This window comes from Phoxinus phoxinus (genome assembly GCF_949152265.1).
Source record: "Phoxinus phoxinus genome assembly, chromosome: 11".
Lineage (NCBI taxonomy): Eukaryota > Metazoa > Chordata > Actinopteri > Cypriniformes > Leuciscidae > Phoxinus > Phoxinus phoxinus.
The window spans coordinates 1,742,250-1,757,345 of NC_136886.1; the positions used below are offsets into that span (position 1 = coordinate 1,742,250).

Sequence of the window (15,096 nt, forward strand, 5' to 3'; positions counted from 1 at the left end):
TACTTTCATCAGAACAAATAACCCCAAAAGTGCGAGTCTTTGGTTAAATATCACTAATATATCTGTAACTTATGTCGCCTTAATCAAAAATGTTCATTAACTTCAGCATTACGTGTTACTATTTCAAAATGATTTCCGCCATTTTGACAGATTATAAATTGCATTTACCTGTGAAAACAAACCTGGGAAGAGACGTGAGGATTTGATGAGAATAACGAGAGATTATTAATGCATTCCAGTGAATTATTAATGGAATATATCGTAAATTAAATTCGGGAGAACAGACCACAAATGCGCAATATATGTTTTTAAAATACGTTAAAATACCAAGTGTGTGTTATTCTCATGATGTCTGAAAATAAACCATGAAGGGAAATTGACAGCTCATCCAGTCAAACTAAGGGATAAGCTTTATTTGTTGGGCAAACTTATGATTTTAAATGATTAGTTTCAGCATTTTTGAATGGAAGTTCCCCAAACCGGAAGTGCCGCCCATAATTCAACACGCAGTGAGATCGTCAGGAATAAGATGGATAGAAAGTTATTCTCTATATCAGTGTCACTGTTTCTGAACTCCTGAAAAGCCTCCATTGTAGTCTTGAGTTTGTTTCTGGAAACGAACACATCACAATATTCCTCATTTATATAATTCATACGCAGAATAAAGGGGCGGGGCCTGGCTGAGTTAGTTAGTAGTGTGTTAAACTGGTGGTTATGGTAAGGGGCGCTCGAATGTTCCCCAAAATCCACAAAAAAAATCATGTTGTGTGATGGCACAAATAAACTAAACTAACCCTTGTTAACTTGTCTTAACTAAGCTTGTTTATTTTTATATAGACTCATTACATGCAAAGTGAGATATTTCAAGTCATCATTTGTAATAATTTTGATGATTATGGCTTACAGCTTATTATGAAAACCCCAAATTTAAAATTAGAATATTGTGAAAAGGTTTTCATAAGCTGTAAGCCATAATCATCAAAATTATAACAAATAAAGGCTTGAAATATCTCACTTTGCATGTAATGAGTCTATATAATATATTAGTTTCACCTTTTAAGTTGAATTACTGAAATAAATAATACATTTTTCAAGTTTCACCTGTAACAATATAGCATGCAGTCGCTTAAAACTATGGTATAAAGCTATTCAAAACATCATTCAATGTAAAAAGTGATAATAATTAATAAAATCGCAATTACAATTTCAAGGGAATAATCGACAATTATGATTTTTGTCATAGTGAAGTGAAACCTGTCATCTGAACTTGCTAAATGCATAAGAGGAATGAAAGCAATTGGTCAAAGTCAAACAGTCGGAGTTCAAACGCCTCTAATGCAGTTCGGATGCGGTGGTTGGTTCTGCATTAGTGTCTCTTACCGTAGTCCCTCAGCAGGGCTTGTGCGGGTCGATCGCTGTCAGGAGTCGTGGCTTCGGAGCTGCCAGCGCTAGCATTGCTGATGCCACTGTTATTGCGACTGTGGCTCTTAGCCAGAGAATGGCTTCCATCCACACTGCCCTACAAGACACATTCAGACCAGCACTTCATCATCAATGCCATTCATAACTGTTGTAAATGTTCATCACATATGTGACCCTGGAGCACAAACCCAGTCTGGAGCCGCACGGGTATATCTGTGGCAATAGCAACTATACATTGTATGGGTCAAAATGATTGATTTTCCTTTTATGCCAAAAATCATGAGGATATTAAGATAATGTTCCATGAAGATATTTAGTAAATTTCCTACCGTAAATATATAAAACATGTATTTTTGTGGGTGAATGCAGCACAATCGTGAACATAAATGCACAACTTTAAAGGAGATTTTCTCAATGTTTAGATTTTTTTGCTCCCTCAGATTCCAGATTTTCAATAGTTGTGTCTCGACCAAATATTGTCCTATCCTAACAAACCACACATCACTGGAGAGATTATTTATTCAGCTTTCAGTTGATGTATAAATCTCAATTTCATGTGACTGGTTTTGTGGTCTAGGGTCACATATCACCTAGCACAGTGGTTCCCAACCTCTTTTTGTCTGAGACCCCCTTTTTCCCAAGAAAATATTTTAGGGCCCCCTTCACATTTAATGATATTATCGCTCTTGTAAGCTTGCAGCAAGGATGATAAAATATGTTGTTTTCAAACTAATTTATGTTTACTATAATCAGATATGTTTATGCACAAATAATAGCCTATAATATTGAAAATACAATAACAAAAAAATCAGTAGGTCCTTTGTAATTTAAAAACGTAAGCCAAGGAGTAGCCTATAAACTGGCCCTATTTGAAATGCAATAACAAAAATATTCACACTGGTGTGTACGTAAAAAAAGAAAGAATATAGGCTATATTACTAAATTACTGCTGTCTGGGACCTCAATACTTGCATGTTATTTGTGAGGCTTTATTTTTGACGCTTTTGGCGCTATAGCGAGCGATAATTATTAACAGAATAATGCGTCTTTCGGAAGAACATTGTAGCCGGAACTACTTCTCTCTGTGTACGTCTATGACGAGTCACGCGGGTACTGGGCTACTCCGCAGCGGCAGCGATCCGAACCAGTGTAAAATAGTCCCAATGTAAACACTTATTATAGGAGTACCATAGTGGCTCAGGATAAGACAAAAACACGGAGTGGAAAATGGATTCATGATGAACTCGCTCATTATAAACATTTTGTAAATTTTTTACAGAAAAAAGTTAAGGACTTTTATTTAATTCTCATTGCTCAAAACTTTTCAAAATATGACGCGACCCCCCACAGAGCTCGCTGAGGCCCCCATGTGGGCCGCGACCCCCCTGTTGGGAACCGATGACCTAGCAGACAATTCAAATCCAGTTCAAGCTCTATAAATAACAAGTATAACTCATACCACTTCAGCTTGGGCACCGACAGACTCCAACAGAGCCGAATCCTGGACGATATTCAGCATCGCCGCTGTAAAAAGACACACATGAAGTTTTATTGACACTCACAGGGATTAAAGCAAAAAATAATTCTTCTGACTGAAAAGCCTACTTCATATTCCTTTAACCATCACTTTTAGATACTCGAGATCAATTGCATTTTAAGGGAAGATGAAGTTTTAGTACAGCCTTTCCACCGCAAGTTTGCATAATTATGATTTTTCAATTTGATTTGATTAATTGAAGTTTTATTTGCCATTAGTACATGTACTAGTAGAAGTACAAAGGCATTTCTGAAGCAAAGCTCATTGAGTCAACATTAAAAAGTCAACATAAAAGAAGAACTAACAAAACTACACTCAATAAATAGACATTGAGAAGGTACAGTAAAAAAAGAAGAACAGTATAAACCTACAACAAACACACAATAAAAACTATTACCTCCATATAGGAATATTGCACATTTGCTGTTCCCTTTATCCTGAGATAATACATAATATAAATAAAAAAATACTGTAATTTTGGAAATTAAACTTTTACGGTTTAATTTAACGATAAGGACGTACACTATTATTTTTCTTCTGTAATCACTAAATACTTCCTTATTGCTTTTATAACATAATATAATAATAATAATAAAGTTATTTTAATATAATAATATAAAAAAGTATACATGTATATATAGTTTGTTTTAACATTTCACTTGACAAAATAGTAAATGGACATATTGAACAGGCAGCCGTACCCAGTATCATCTGTGTATTGATCGAGTCTGTCTCTGTTTGCAAGGCGCCGATCAAAATATTGACCAATCGCAGCTTCAGGGAGAGGAAGGTGACCGCCTTCTCATGGAGGGAGTTTTCATCATTGCTGAATTTCCCTTCCAACAGAATCTGCAAATGTAATTAGAAAAATCACAGCCAATTAAATTTAGATTTTTTCCCTCAGAAAATTAAGTTACAGAGATCCCAAGAAGATTACTATATAATAAACTAATTATTACCTCTGATTTGACGTTGCCAAAGTGGTGAGGAAGAGGAAGCATGGATAACAAGATATGGATGGAAGCTCTTCTCAGCTCAGTAGGGTTCACGTATGACTTAAACTTGGACAACTCTCTGATGGAGCAAAATTAACAGAAATATAAATGCATTAACAATCGAGCATGTAGTAGTGGTGTGGGATAGGCATCATTTACAATAATATCTATTATTATTGTAATATAATATCAAAATAATTGATTTGAGAGGACATGCCCACATGCATTAAGCTACATCCATTAAAGTGGAATGAACCCAATCCTACAAATATCTTGTAGGACAATTATCGACTCAAAACTGAACTTTGAGGCAAATTGTGAGGCTGTGTGCAAAAAGGGGCACCAGCGCTTATTTAGTTTGAGGAAACGGTCTTATTTCAACATTGACAAAACCATGATGGGCTTATTCTACCGTGCTTTTATTGAAGTCTATCCCTACGCTCCCTAATCAAATTGTTAAATGGTCTAGTAAGCTGATTGGTGTGTCACAGTTTAGCCCAGTGTCCCTGTACACCAGACAGTTACAGCGGATAACTGGCTCAGTTTTAAATGATGATGCACACCTGTTGCACAGTGAATTTCAGCTTCTTCCTTCCAGACGAAGGTATATACTCCCAAAGTGCAGAACAAAGGGGTATAAAAATAGCTTTGTTCCAGCAGCCATTTACTCAGAGGAACAAAATGCACAGATGACACAGACGCCATTTCCTTTTTTATTTGTCTAATGTTTATTGTTTGTGTTTGTTACTCTGTTTATAATGTTTATAACTCTGACACTGCAAAACAAATCTACCAACGGGTACAAATAAAGGAACTGAACCTGATAATAGCTGTTGTTTTAAAAATGTGGAAGCTGATGTTATCGAGTATGTCACTCACAATGCAAAAAAAACTGACTAAAATACACCTAGAGTGCATGCGTGATGTGGCCTAATATAATGACCCCAAAAATCGTGTACTTTTGAGGGCAAAAATGACTCCGTATGAGTCCTTATCTTATATTTCTATATCCTATAGTTCAGCAATATATCAAAAGCATGAGTGCTTTTTCCCTGAATATCAGCTTGCAAATGTGACATTGGTTTTATAAAACAGTTTAATAAACAAGAAGGTAATATTGAGTTACATTTTGGAAAAGATACTGTGTTTTTGGGCTATTTCGCCAACTATATTGCAATATTCAAAATATATATATTTAAATAATCATACTCATAGCAAATACATCTAAATGCAGCTTTAGATGCAGCTTCTGTGCCACTTCTAAAACGTATTTTGTTGACACTCTTAAATCGATTGGTTACAGCCTATAGTGAATTATTATTCCAATTGAATTATAGATTTAATGTAAGAATTGGACATAAAATATGAGGCATACATCTCATAATGTTAGAAAGAAATCCCCCTTGAAATCAATTTTAGGTGGCAAATACCCCCCTTAATGAAAGTTAATTTCTGACACTGCTGTAAACCAAACAACGCACAAGTATCAAAAGCTTTGGTGGTCAGATGTGCACGACAGCCAAAGGTACCAGCACAAAAACACAGTCAGCTAAATACAGTCTAATAATCATTATTTACAAAATCCCAGAAAATATTTGAATATTTTCACCGCAAGAATGTAGACAAGGTTTGTATCCAGACATCAGAAAGCATTGCTCACCGATCAGGTAAGATGGTCTCCAGTGCAGATATGAAGTATGGAACCACAACATTGATCCCTTTGAGATCGGAGCAGAACAGAGCCGAAGAGTTCAGGATGATGCTGGCTAGAACTGGCCTACAGATGAAGTCTGATATCTGAAGACCCTGGATCAGGACCATGTAGAACCTAACAGAACAATCAGATACAGAACAAAAGTTAACTTTTTCGGATATTACTTTCATGTAGTGTAACACAGTGTCCTAAATACACGCAACGCGATAAAATGTTAATCAGAGTTTTTGTCCTAACCAGCCGCGACGACTCTATTTTAGAAACAGTTTCTATTTTTCTGAGACGTCGCGCTGGAACAACAAACACAAAGTGTGGCAATGATAATCTCAGGTGCTGTTTATGTGCTTTATTTAATGTTAAAAGCGTGTCATGTGACTTTGAATATCATTTAGTGCTCCAGCTTTGAGCTGTAAAAGCAACAATAGATAATACACCTCAGATCTTGAAATTAAACAAATGGAAACAAGAACAATTAAACTGTGAACAAACAAGTGTATTATTTGACAAAGATTGTTTTAGTAACTCAGTAGCCAGTATTTGATAAATGTTTAAATGGTGTAATATTTGTGAATTTGATTATGTACCGGTAGCTACTCATCCATTTTCTTACGATTGCCGTCAGATTCGGAGCAAACTGAAGAGGTGATTCCTTGAGAACAACTAGTGATTACCTGGACAGGTACACTGGAAGTATCTCCTCTCCAGTCTTTTTACTGCAGAAGATCCTGCACAGCGTCCCACACGCTTCGGCTCGACCAGACTCGTAATTATCAGGAAACTCGTTGGCGTCAAACATGGGGTTGGAGACCATGGTGTCCGTGGACATCTGAGACCCTTTACGTCTCAGTTCAACTCCAGCTTGAGTCGCCAGGGCTGAGTGAGAGAAGAGAGAGAGAGGGGAGAGGGAGAGGGAGAGGGAGAGAGAGAGAGAGAGAGAGAGAGAGAGAGAGAGAGAGAGAGAGAGAGAGAGAGAGAGAGAGAGAGAGGGGAGAGGGAGAGGGAGAGGGAGAGAGAGAGAGAGAGAGAGAGAGAGAGAGAGAGAGAAGAAGAAGAGAGAGAACGAGAGAGAGAGAGAACGAGAGAGAGAGAGAACGAGAGAGAGAGAGAGAGGCAAACACTAAGTGACACTTCTCTCATGCGTATTGCAGGAGGCCATGACAGGGATTACCGACAAAGAGATTTTACAGGTAGAAAAATAAAAAACGGCATCTAATTTGCTCTAATCTGCTAAATACGACTATAAAGCATGAATATATTAAGCTTTTAAACATTAACATCATGATTTTCAGTAAAGCTGCTTTGAAACAATGTGTATTGTGAATGTGCTGAGACTTAATTTCTGCTCAAATAAATATCAATGCTGGAATATTAAAAAAATATATTAATGATAAACAATCATATTCACCTTAAGGTGTCAACGTTCAATGCACTGAACTTTATAAGGAGAAAAGCATCAAACTACAGCACTGCACAAAGTTCAAGAGCTGTAATGTAAACCATTTCAACTATTCTAACTTGATCTTTTGACGCACTGCCAATTATAAGACAAATTGCATGATGTATTATTAAACGGGCAAAATATGTGGATGCATATAGACAATGCAACTTCAAAATGCAAATGACACCGTTAACGTTATAAACATTCAAATAATTATTAAAATGGACAGTTTTGGAATTAAGTTTTTTTTTATGTTTTTGAAAGAAAATTTATTACAAGAACAGCAAAACCAGTCATATTAAACTATAAAATGATATATTAATACAAAAATATTACAATTTAAAATAACTGTTCTATGTGAATATATAGTAAAGTGTAATTTATTCTTGTGATCAAAGCTGAATTTTCAGCATCATTACTACAAATGATCCTTCAGAAATCACTATAATATGATGATTTTGCTGCTCAAGAAACACAAAAACAAATCGTAATTATTCCAAACTTCTGACAGATATATATATTTAATATTTATATATATAAAAAAAAAAATATATATATATATATTAGGGCTGTGAAACAATTAATCGCGATTAATCGCATCCAAAATAAAAGTTTGTGTTTACATAATAAATGTGTGTGTACTGTGTAAAATTATTTTGTGTATATAAATACACACACATGCTTGTATATTTTATGAAATATTTGCATGTATATACATTTATATATAATTTATATTATATATAAATATAAACATTTTATATATAAATAACTATTTTTTCTTAAATATATACATGCACGTGTGTACACAAAATAATTATACACAGTACACACACATTTATTATGTAAACACAAACTTTTATTTTGGATGCGATTAATCGCGATTAATCGTTTCACAGCCCTAATATATATATATATATATATATATATATATATATATATATATATATATATATATATATATATATATATATATATATATATATATATATATATATAAATACTGAGTGAAAGGGGTCCAGTGAAAGTCACTGTGTTCAAATGTTACTACATCATTTGTAGCTATAAATATTCAAATTATAAAAGATTTATCCTTCCACAGGAGTTTATTACATTTGTTTGACAGGCATAATTTCATTTGCAGAAGGAAGCGAGTGCTAATCTAATGGGACTTTTGCGACACCGGCACGTTTGTATCTATTTGGAGGACTCGGGCTTGTTCAGATCACACAAAATCTCATTGCAGCGCCATAATGTGCAACGACTCGAGACAGAACAGAACATCTCCTGGTCAGTATCCCTGTTATCAGAGCATGTCAGTTGGATTTCATGTCAGACAAACGTTGATTAAAGGCCAATTTTTTATAGTCCAGCATCCTAAATTAAGACATTAAGGCACACTATGGCTGAAACAAATTGCACCAACAACCACGACATGCAGAAATATCCATACATAACATAAAAGGAACAAATGAAAACTGAAAAAAAATGAATCAAACGCTAACGTAAAACAAAAAGCTGTCAAATAAATGCTGGGCAAAAACTCAAAATAACATTGGTTGGTGTGTTTCTTTGGAGAAGATCAGTTAGTAGAGGTCCTTCAGGAGATGATATGGGTAGGAACTAGTTTTAATGATGGCGGGTAAGTTGAATCAAGGAGAAGGATCAAACGCAACAAACATTCTCGGGTCACGTGACACTCGTAAAGCATCGGCACGGTGTCTCGGCCTTATAGGATCCTGAATATTTGTTGCAGTTGAGCCAATGAGATTTGGGCAGCAGTCAAAAACACTCCCGGACCTTTAACTCAAGCAAGTTTATGCGCAAGTCTCTTGCCCCAAGAAAACAAGTACGGCAACAATGAACGAGTGACAAGTGTAACGAAAGAAAAAGATTGAAGTAAACAAACTGAAATGAACCAAATAACTGCAACTGGTAAAGCTTGTGTTCCTACTTACAAGATTTATAAGAAAGAAGAATTTGGAAAAATGTTGCTGCAAGATAACAGAGATAAAATGGAAACAAATCAAAGAACAGCAGTAATAATAGTAGAGTTCAGTAAACTATTGTTCTGTTTTTGTGGTTTTACAGACACAGGGAGACCATTAAAAAATTACCCAATCATGCACAAATTAAACCTGAACAAAAACAAATGCAAGAAAAGAAAAGATGTACGCAACGCTATCAACTCAATCAATGCACTACATAAAACACTGGATTAATCCCACATTCTCATCAAATTAAATGCCTATTTGCTAATTTATTCATACAATAGAACTTTTCAGTTGACATGAGTGCAACAGCTGAATCATAACTCTACTTTAACTTAACATACCTGTAAAAATAGCAATTATAATCAATTAATCGGCTAATATTTGTCATGTCCAATTAACAGAGGTATTTGCATCAGCTTCAAAATCTATCGACATATTTATCAATGCATGTTTTTCCATTTCCATGTATGCATTTGGAAGACGCTTTAATCCAAACTGACTTAAAGCATGTTCACACTTGTAGTTCGGTTCTTTTAATCCAGATCAAACATTTAAATTATACATTTAGTCCTGGTTGGGCTTAGCGTTCAGTCATTTTTAACACCGAACCTAAAGATACAAAAGCAGCTTTTATGACGTATATTTTTAGGACACAACTTACCAAACATCCAAACCAATGCTGTGTGCAAAATGCTGCATGAACACGTGGTTCTGATGTCTTTGGTCCATGTTGCGCTCATATTTGAGATGAACCGCACCAAGAAGCGCACAGTTCGGTTCGGATGGCACTTATTCAAATGAACCGCACTAACAGAGCAAACGCACCAGAATTCATATTAATTGAAGCAAAACTACTAAGTGTGAACACACCCTTACATCGCATTAAGGAACACATTTTTATCAGTTCATGCATTCCTAGGACCGAACCCATGACCTAGGCTATTTTTGCTAGTGTCATGATATACAGGAGAAACTGGAAAAATTAGAATATGGTGCAAAAGTTCATTTATTTCAGTAATTCACCTTAAAAGGTGAAACTAATATATTATATAGACTCATTACATGCAAAGTGAGATATTTCAAGCCTTAATTTGTACAGCTTATGAAAACCTTTTCACAATATTCAAATTTTTTATTTGGGGTTTCCATAAGCTGTAAGCCATAATCATCAAAATTATAACAAATAAAGGCTTGAAATATCTCACTTTGCATGTAATGAGTCTATATAATATATTAGTGTCACCTTTTAAGTTGAATTACGGAAATAAATTGCATTTGCACCATATTCTAATTTTTCCAGTTTCTCATGTACTTGAGCTTGAGCTACAGAAATACAATTTGCTGTCATTTAATTGTATTTTAAATACAATTTTAGGTCTCTATGCGTGTATGGCTGGCATATTTTGAAATAAGATGTTCACTTACAAACAATCATAAAATCTAGAACATCTCAAAATACTAAACGATTGTTTCACAGAATCTACGCTAGTTTAACACCAACCCTGAATGCGGTACAATCTTGCAGGTAGGAATATTTTGTAAAAGAAAAATAAATAAAAACTCAACCATCAACAGGTAAAAATAAGTAGAGAAATGAAAACAAAGGAAAACGGGTGACCGCAGGATTGATTATAACGGGCATTACAGTCATACCAGTCATGCTGCTGTCTCTGCTCAGGCCGGAGTGCAGTTTACAGTGAACCAGCGCAGCGTCAAACAGCCACTGGCCAAACAGGTTCAGTACGCTGTTGACCTTGGGCCGGGTCGGCGCCGGGAGCGGTCGGGGCTCGGAGCTCGTCTGGTTTGGGCTGGAGAGAGGGGACGTGGAAGACGGCTGGTGCGACCCTTTGGTCTGGCCAGTCTGTGGAGTGGAGAGTAAATTAATGTCAATGTCAATTTTATTTATATAATAGCACCATTAATCACAACCTAGGTTGACCAATGTGCTGTACAATAAAAACATAATGCAATACAAAAGTTTGTTTCCAGAAGAAAATTGCATCACAGTCCTTAAGTAAGTTCAGAGATGATTCATTTTTTGTTAAAAAAGAAAAGCTGTTTTTCCACCTTTGTTGCCATTGGCTTGGCTTGCTTAGTTGGGGACATTAAATTGAACATTTAACTTAATATTCACTTCCGTTGCAAAAGATCATTAGTTATTAACTTAGGGGCCGCTAACACGACCTGTTCTAACAGAAAACCCTTAGCGTGGTTTCATTCGCACAACAACAGTGCCTGGTGGCTCGAGAACGCAAAGCTTGAAATAGGTTCTAAGGTCCTTGAAAAAAAAAAAAAGAAGAAGTTATCTCCGCACAAACTTCAAAAAACGCGAACCAGCGAGAAAGTTGACGGCGTGCACATGCGCATCACGTGTTAAAGGAACACTCCACTTTTTTGGAAATAGGCTCATTTTCCAGTTCCCCTACAATTAAACAGTTGAGTTTTACTGTTTTCAAATCCATTCAGCCGATCTCCGGGTCTGGCGGTAGCACTTTTAGCATAGCTTAGCATAGATCATTGAATCGGATTAGACCGTTAGCATCTCTCTCAAAAAAATTACCATAGAGTTTCGATATTTTTCCTATTTAAAACTTGACTCTTCTGTAGTTATATCGTGTACTAAGACTGACAGAAAATGAAAAGTTGCGATAGCCAATATGACTGAATGTATTAGAAAACGGTAAAACTCAACTATTTTGCTGGAAAATTAGACTATTTCCAAAAAAAAAGAGGAGTGTTCCTTTAAATCTATAGGATTGCGCGTTTGAATATATGTGTGCTGGCGTGTAGACTTTCTTTACAAATTGACCTCAACAAATCTCTTGTCTGGCCTTAAAGATGTACAATGCTCATACCGTTGAGGCTTTGCTGGTTGTCTTCGCAACAGCGGTGGGGCGGTGCCTGCGGTTATGGGGGGGTGTGGTGTTGGTTATTATTGTGGGCGGCGGCATACTGAGCCTATTGACAGGTGTGGGCGGAGCACTGTCCGATCGGGGGCGGGATATACCTGTGAGACAAGCGAAACAAGTAGAGAAGCAAGAAAACCAAAGAATTAAAACATAATGGTTAAGTATGACACAGAAAAGAAGACCGAGAACACGTCTGGACACATATTCAGGCATAAAGCACCTGCCAACATGCCCAATATTTATTTAATTGCAGGACAATATCGCAGCATATCCATTTCAGCTCTAAAATATGAGAAAATGCAAAGATTATGTCTTTTTGGATGTCGTGACATTTGATTCTTGGATTTGGCCATTTCAACGTCATCAGCAAGGCCTAACAATTCAGCTCTATGACAAAACAATACTGCAAATCAGGTTACACGCTGTAAAATAGATATTTTTTAGCACATTTATATCCATGTTGCTTCATGGTGAGTACTGATTGGGTCAGTAGTGCAAGATTCACCAACTTTAAAGAGATTATTCACCCAAAAATTATAATTCTGTCATCATTTACTCGCCCTCATGTCGTTCTAAACCTGTATGAGTTTGTTGTGGCAAGTTTTAATTTCAAAGACGTCAAATGCCATTAATTCTCACCAGCTAAGAAGTCAAGACTGCAAGTTGATGACAAATTAAATGTAGTGCACTATGATGATTTTTTTTTTGTCCTGACCACCGTCTGCTTTCATAGTATGTAAAAAAGTAAACATTCTCCTAAAAACAACAACAAAGAAACTCAAAGAAATGCGTTTGAATTGACATGATGGCGAGCATATGATTATCATTGTTGGGTGAATTATTCCTTTAATTCACACACTATAATCTTGAACTCAAACACAGATGTCCCTCGCATTACTAGCCTTCATTTCACTCACTTCTTAGTTAGTCTGAGTAAAAGAATATATAATGGGCAATGATTTTTGAATTGTCCTTTGCACAAATGACAAGTTTAGAAACTAGGTTGCATTTTAATTATAATCCTTTTACAATTTTATTCCAGAACTCTAAAGCCCCGTTCACACCGCCAGCGACACGCAGCGACAAGATCCCATTCATTTCAATGGAGCGCTGGCGACTTCCGGCGACACGAGCGACAGTGACCGTTGGCGACAGAATGTGGGCGTGTCAAGCGACAGGAGACAAGCGACAAAAGTTCAGAAATTTCAACTTCATGCAAATGAGAAGCGATTTTCACGAGCGACAACCAATAGGAAAGAAGACTTTCAGTGGAGCTCACGTTACGTCACCGTCTCGAAGGGCAAGACAGAGTTCGAGGGCGATTTCACTTATGACTAACCACATTCATAGATATAATAAAATTATGAATGGAAAAGAAACTGTCGACAGTCTCAGTGAGTTTAATTCATGCATTTATAGTTCGAGTGTTGTAAGTTTTTGATGCAAGTTTAGCACTGCTGCAGTTCACTTTACAGTGTTGTGTTGACTATTAGAGACAAGAAAACTTATTATTTGTCAAATACGAATGACGTTTTAGTTATTTATGACCGTATGAGTGAGTTTAATTGGTTGCTTGATCGATCGTTAATCTAGTAAATGATTTAATCCACTGAATACTGCGATGGTAATATAAAAACACTCTCCCGAAAGCATACCGTTTCTTTTGAGCCTATAATTTCTAGTCAAATTAAAATGATATAGTTGTATCACTTGTGATGGCATTTAGTATAGATATGGCCAGACGTGCAGTCAACCAATAACATTAGAGCGACAGCACTACCAACCCCCACAACGCGAGACTAGCGACATACAGCGACAAAATCGCTGGCGGTGTGAACAGGGCTTTAGGGTGATCATTTTGTATGGCAAGATCTTAATTACGACTCGTTCAGTCATGCTTATAACGCGAGAGAAACCTGTTCACAGCATTTCAAAGAGATGCAACTCTGCTACACACTCCAATAAAGACATCAGATCATCGCTGATCATTTCCATACAGCGTCCCAGCTCAGCATCTGATTGGCAGAAAATGCTGGTAACCCCTGCATTCAAATCTGGTTATTTGCCTAAACCCTCTGTGGTCATACTGATTGGTCAGACAAAGAAGCAGATCTCCCTCCTTGACATCCTATTCTCCAGAAAGATTTAAACCGGCAGTTTATTGATTATTGCCTATAAGAGGAAAGCTGATATTTCAGAGCCATTTAATTATGTTTACCTCCACCTCTGTCACCTCACAGGGGACTTTAAAGACCCCATATTAAAGAAACATGAAGTTGGAGTAGGACATCAAAGGCCTCGTCTGCTTTTTTCAAATATGCAATAGCCTTTAGCTTACAAAATAGCAAATGGATTGATAGTTCAAATTTAATAAATTCTTAGATGGTTGAGAATGTAAATAAAGTACATACTGAAGAACAATAATGTTATTATTCATGAAGTTCTCATTTAATTTACATTTTAAATATGCATATGTGTTTTTTGGCATAATTGAGGATGTAGACGATCTTATAAAAACACAGATAATGACTAAAAACCACAATATTCTTATTTAATGGGGTCTTTAAACAGAATTGGGGTCTAAAATCAGTTTGACTTTGTTCCTCAACATGACATATGGAGGCAGACTGGATGATACCAACCAATAAGTATGCTCACATTCATTCTCGGCCAAGATTTAAGGTCCGTTCACACCAAGAACAATAACTACAGTATAAAGATACCGATAACTATTAGAGGTATTGTCATCTGTCTCTTTAAATGCTTGAGCTCTTTAAAGCTGCATGGATTCTGATTGGCTGTGAAAGTTTTTATAGTTCAAAAACAATCCGAAAGTGATTCCAATGATATTTTTGTAGTCTGCTATTCTTTTATATGATTTTTATTTTATCATCCTTAGTGTGAACGAGCCTTTACTCTTGCATGGGAGAAAAAACAAGGCAATTTAGATAATTAATGACGTATAATTGATTTCCACAACACTAAGGGATTTTTGATCTAAAAGTGCTTGCGTTTGCACTAAACACCTCGCGAAATCTACAGTCCTCATCAAACTCCCTCTTGATTAGTCAAAGGCGCGTTAACAAATAC

At 36.1% G+C, this 15,096-nt stretch overlaps 1 protein-coding gene across 3 annotated transcripts in view; it reads right to left on the bottom strand.

Moving 5' to 3' along the window:
- Positions 1 to 15,096, bottom strand: part of ralgapb (Ral GTPase activating protein non-catalytic subunit beta) — a 55,644-nt gene that overhangs the window by 21,756 nt on the left and 18,792 nt on the right. For all 3 annotated transcript variants that reach the window (XM_079627719.1, XM_079627717.1, XM_079627718.1), the window contains exons 8-15: positions 11,953 to 12,104; positions 10,751 to 10,958; positions 6,340 to 6,541; positions 5,615 to 5,782; positions 3,919 to 4,033; positions 3,661 to 3,808; positions 2,882 to 2,946; positions 1,381 to 1,519 (exon numbers count right to left, since the gene is read on the bottom strand). In XM_079627719.1, the coding sequence (XP_079483845.1) occupies positions 1,381 to 1,519; positions 2,882 to 2,946; positions 3,661 to 3,808; positions 3,919 to 4,033; positions 5,615 to 5,782; positions 6,340 to 6,541; positions 10,751 to 10,958; positions 11,953 to 12,104 (1,197 nt within the window). The remainder of the gene's footprint in view (positions 1 to 1,380; positions 1,520 to 2,881; positions 2,947 to 3,660; positions 3,809 to 3,918; positions 4,034 to 5,614; positions 5,783 to 6,339; positions 6,542 to 10,750; positions 10,959 to 11,952; positions 12,105 to 15,096) is intronic.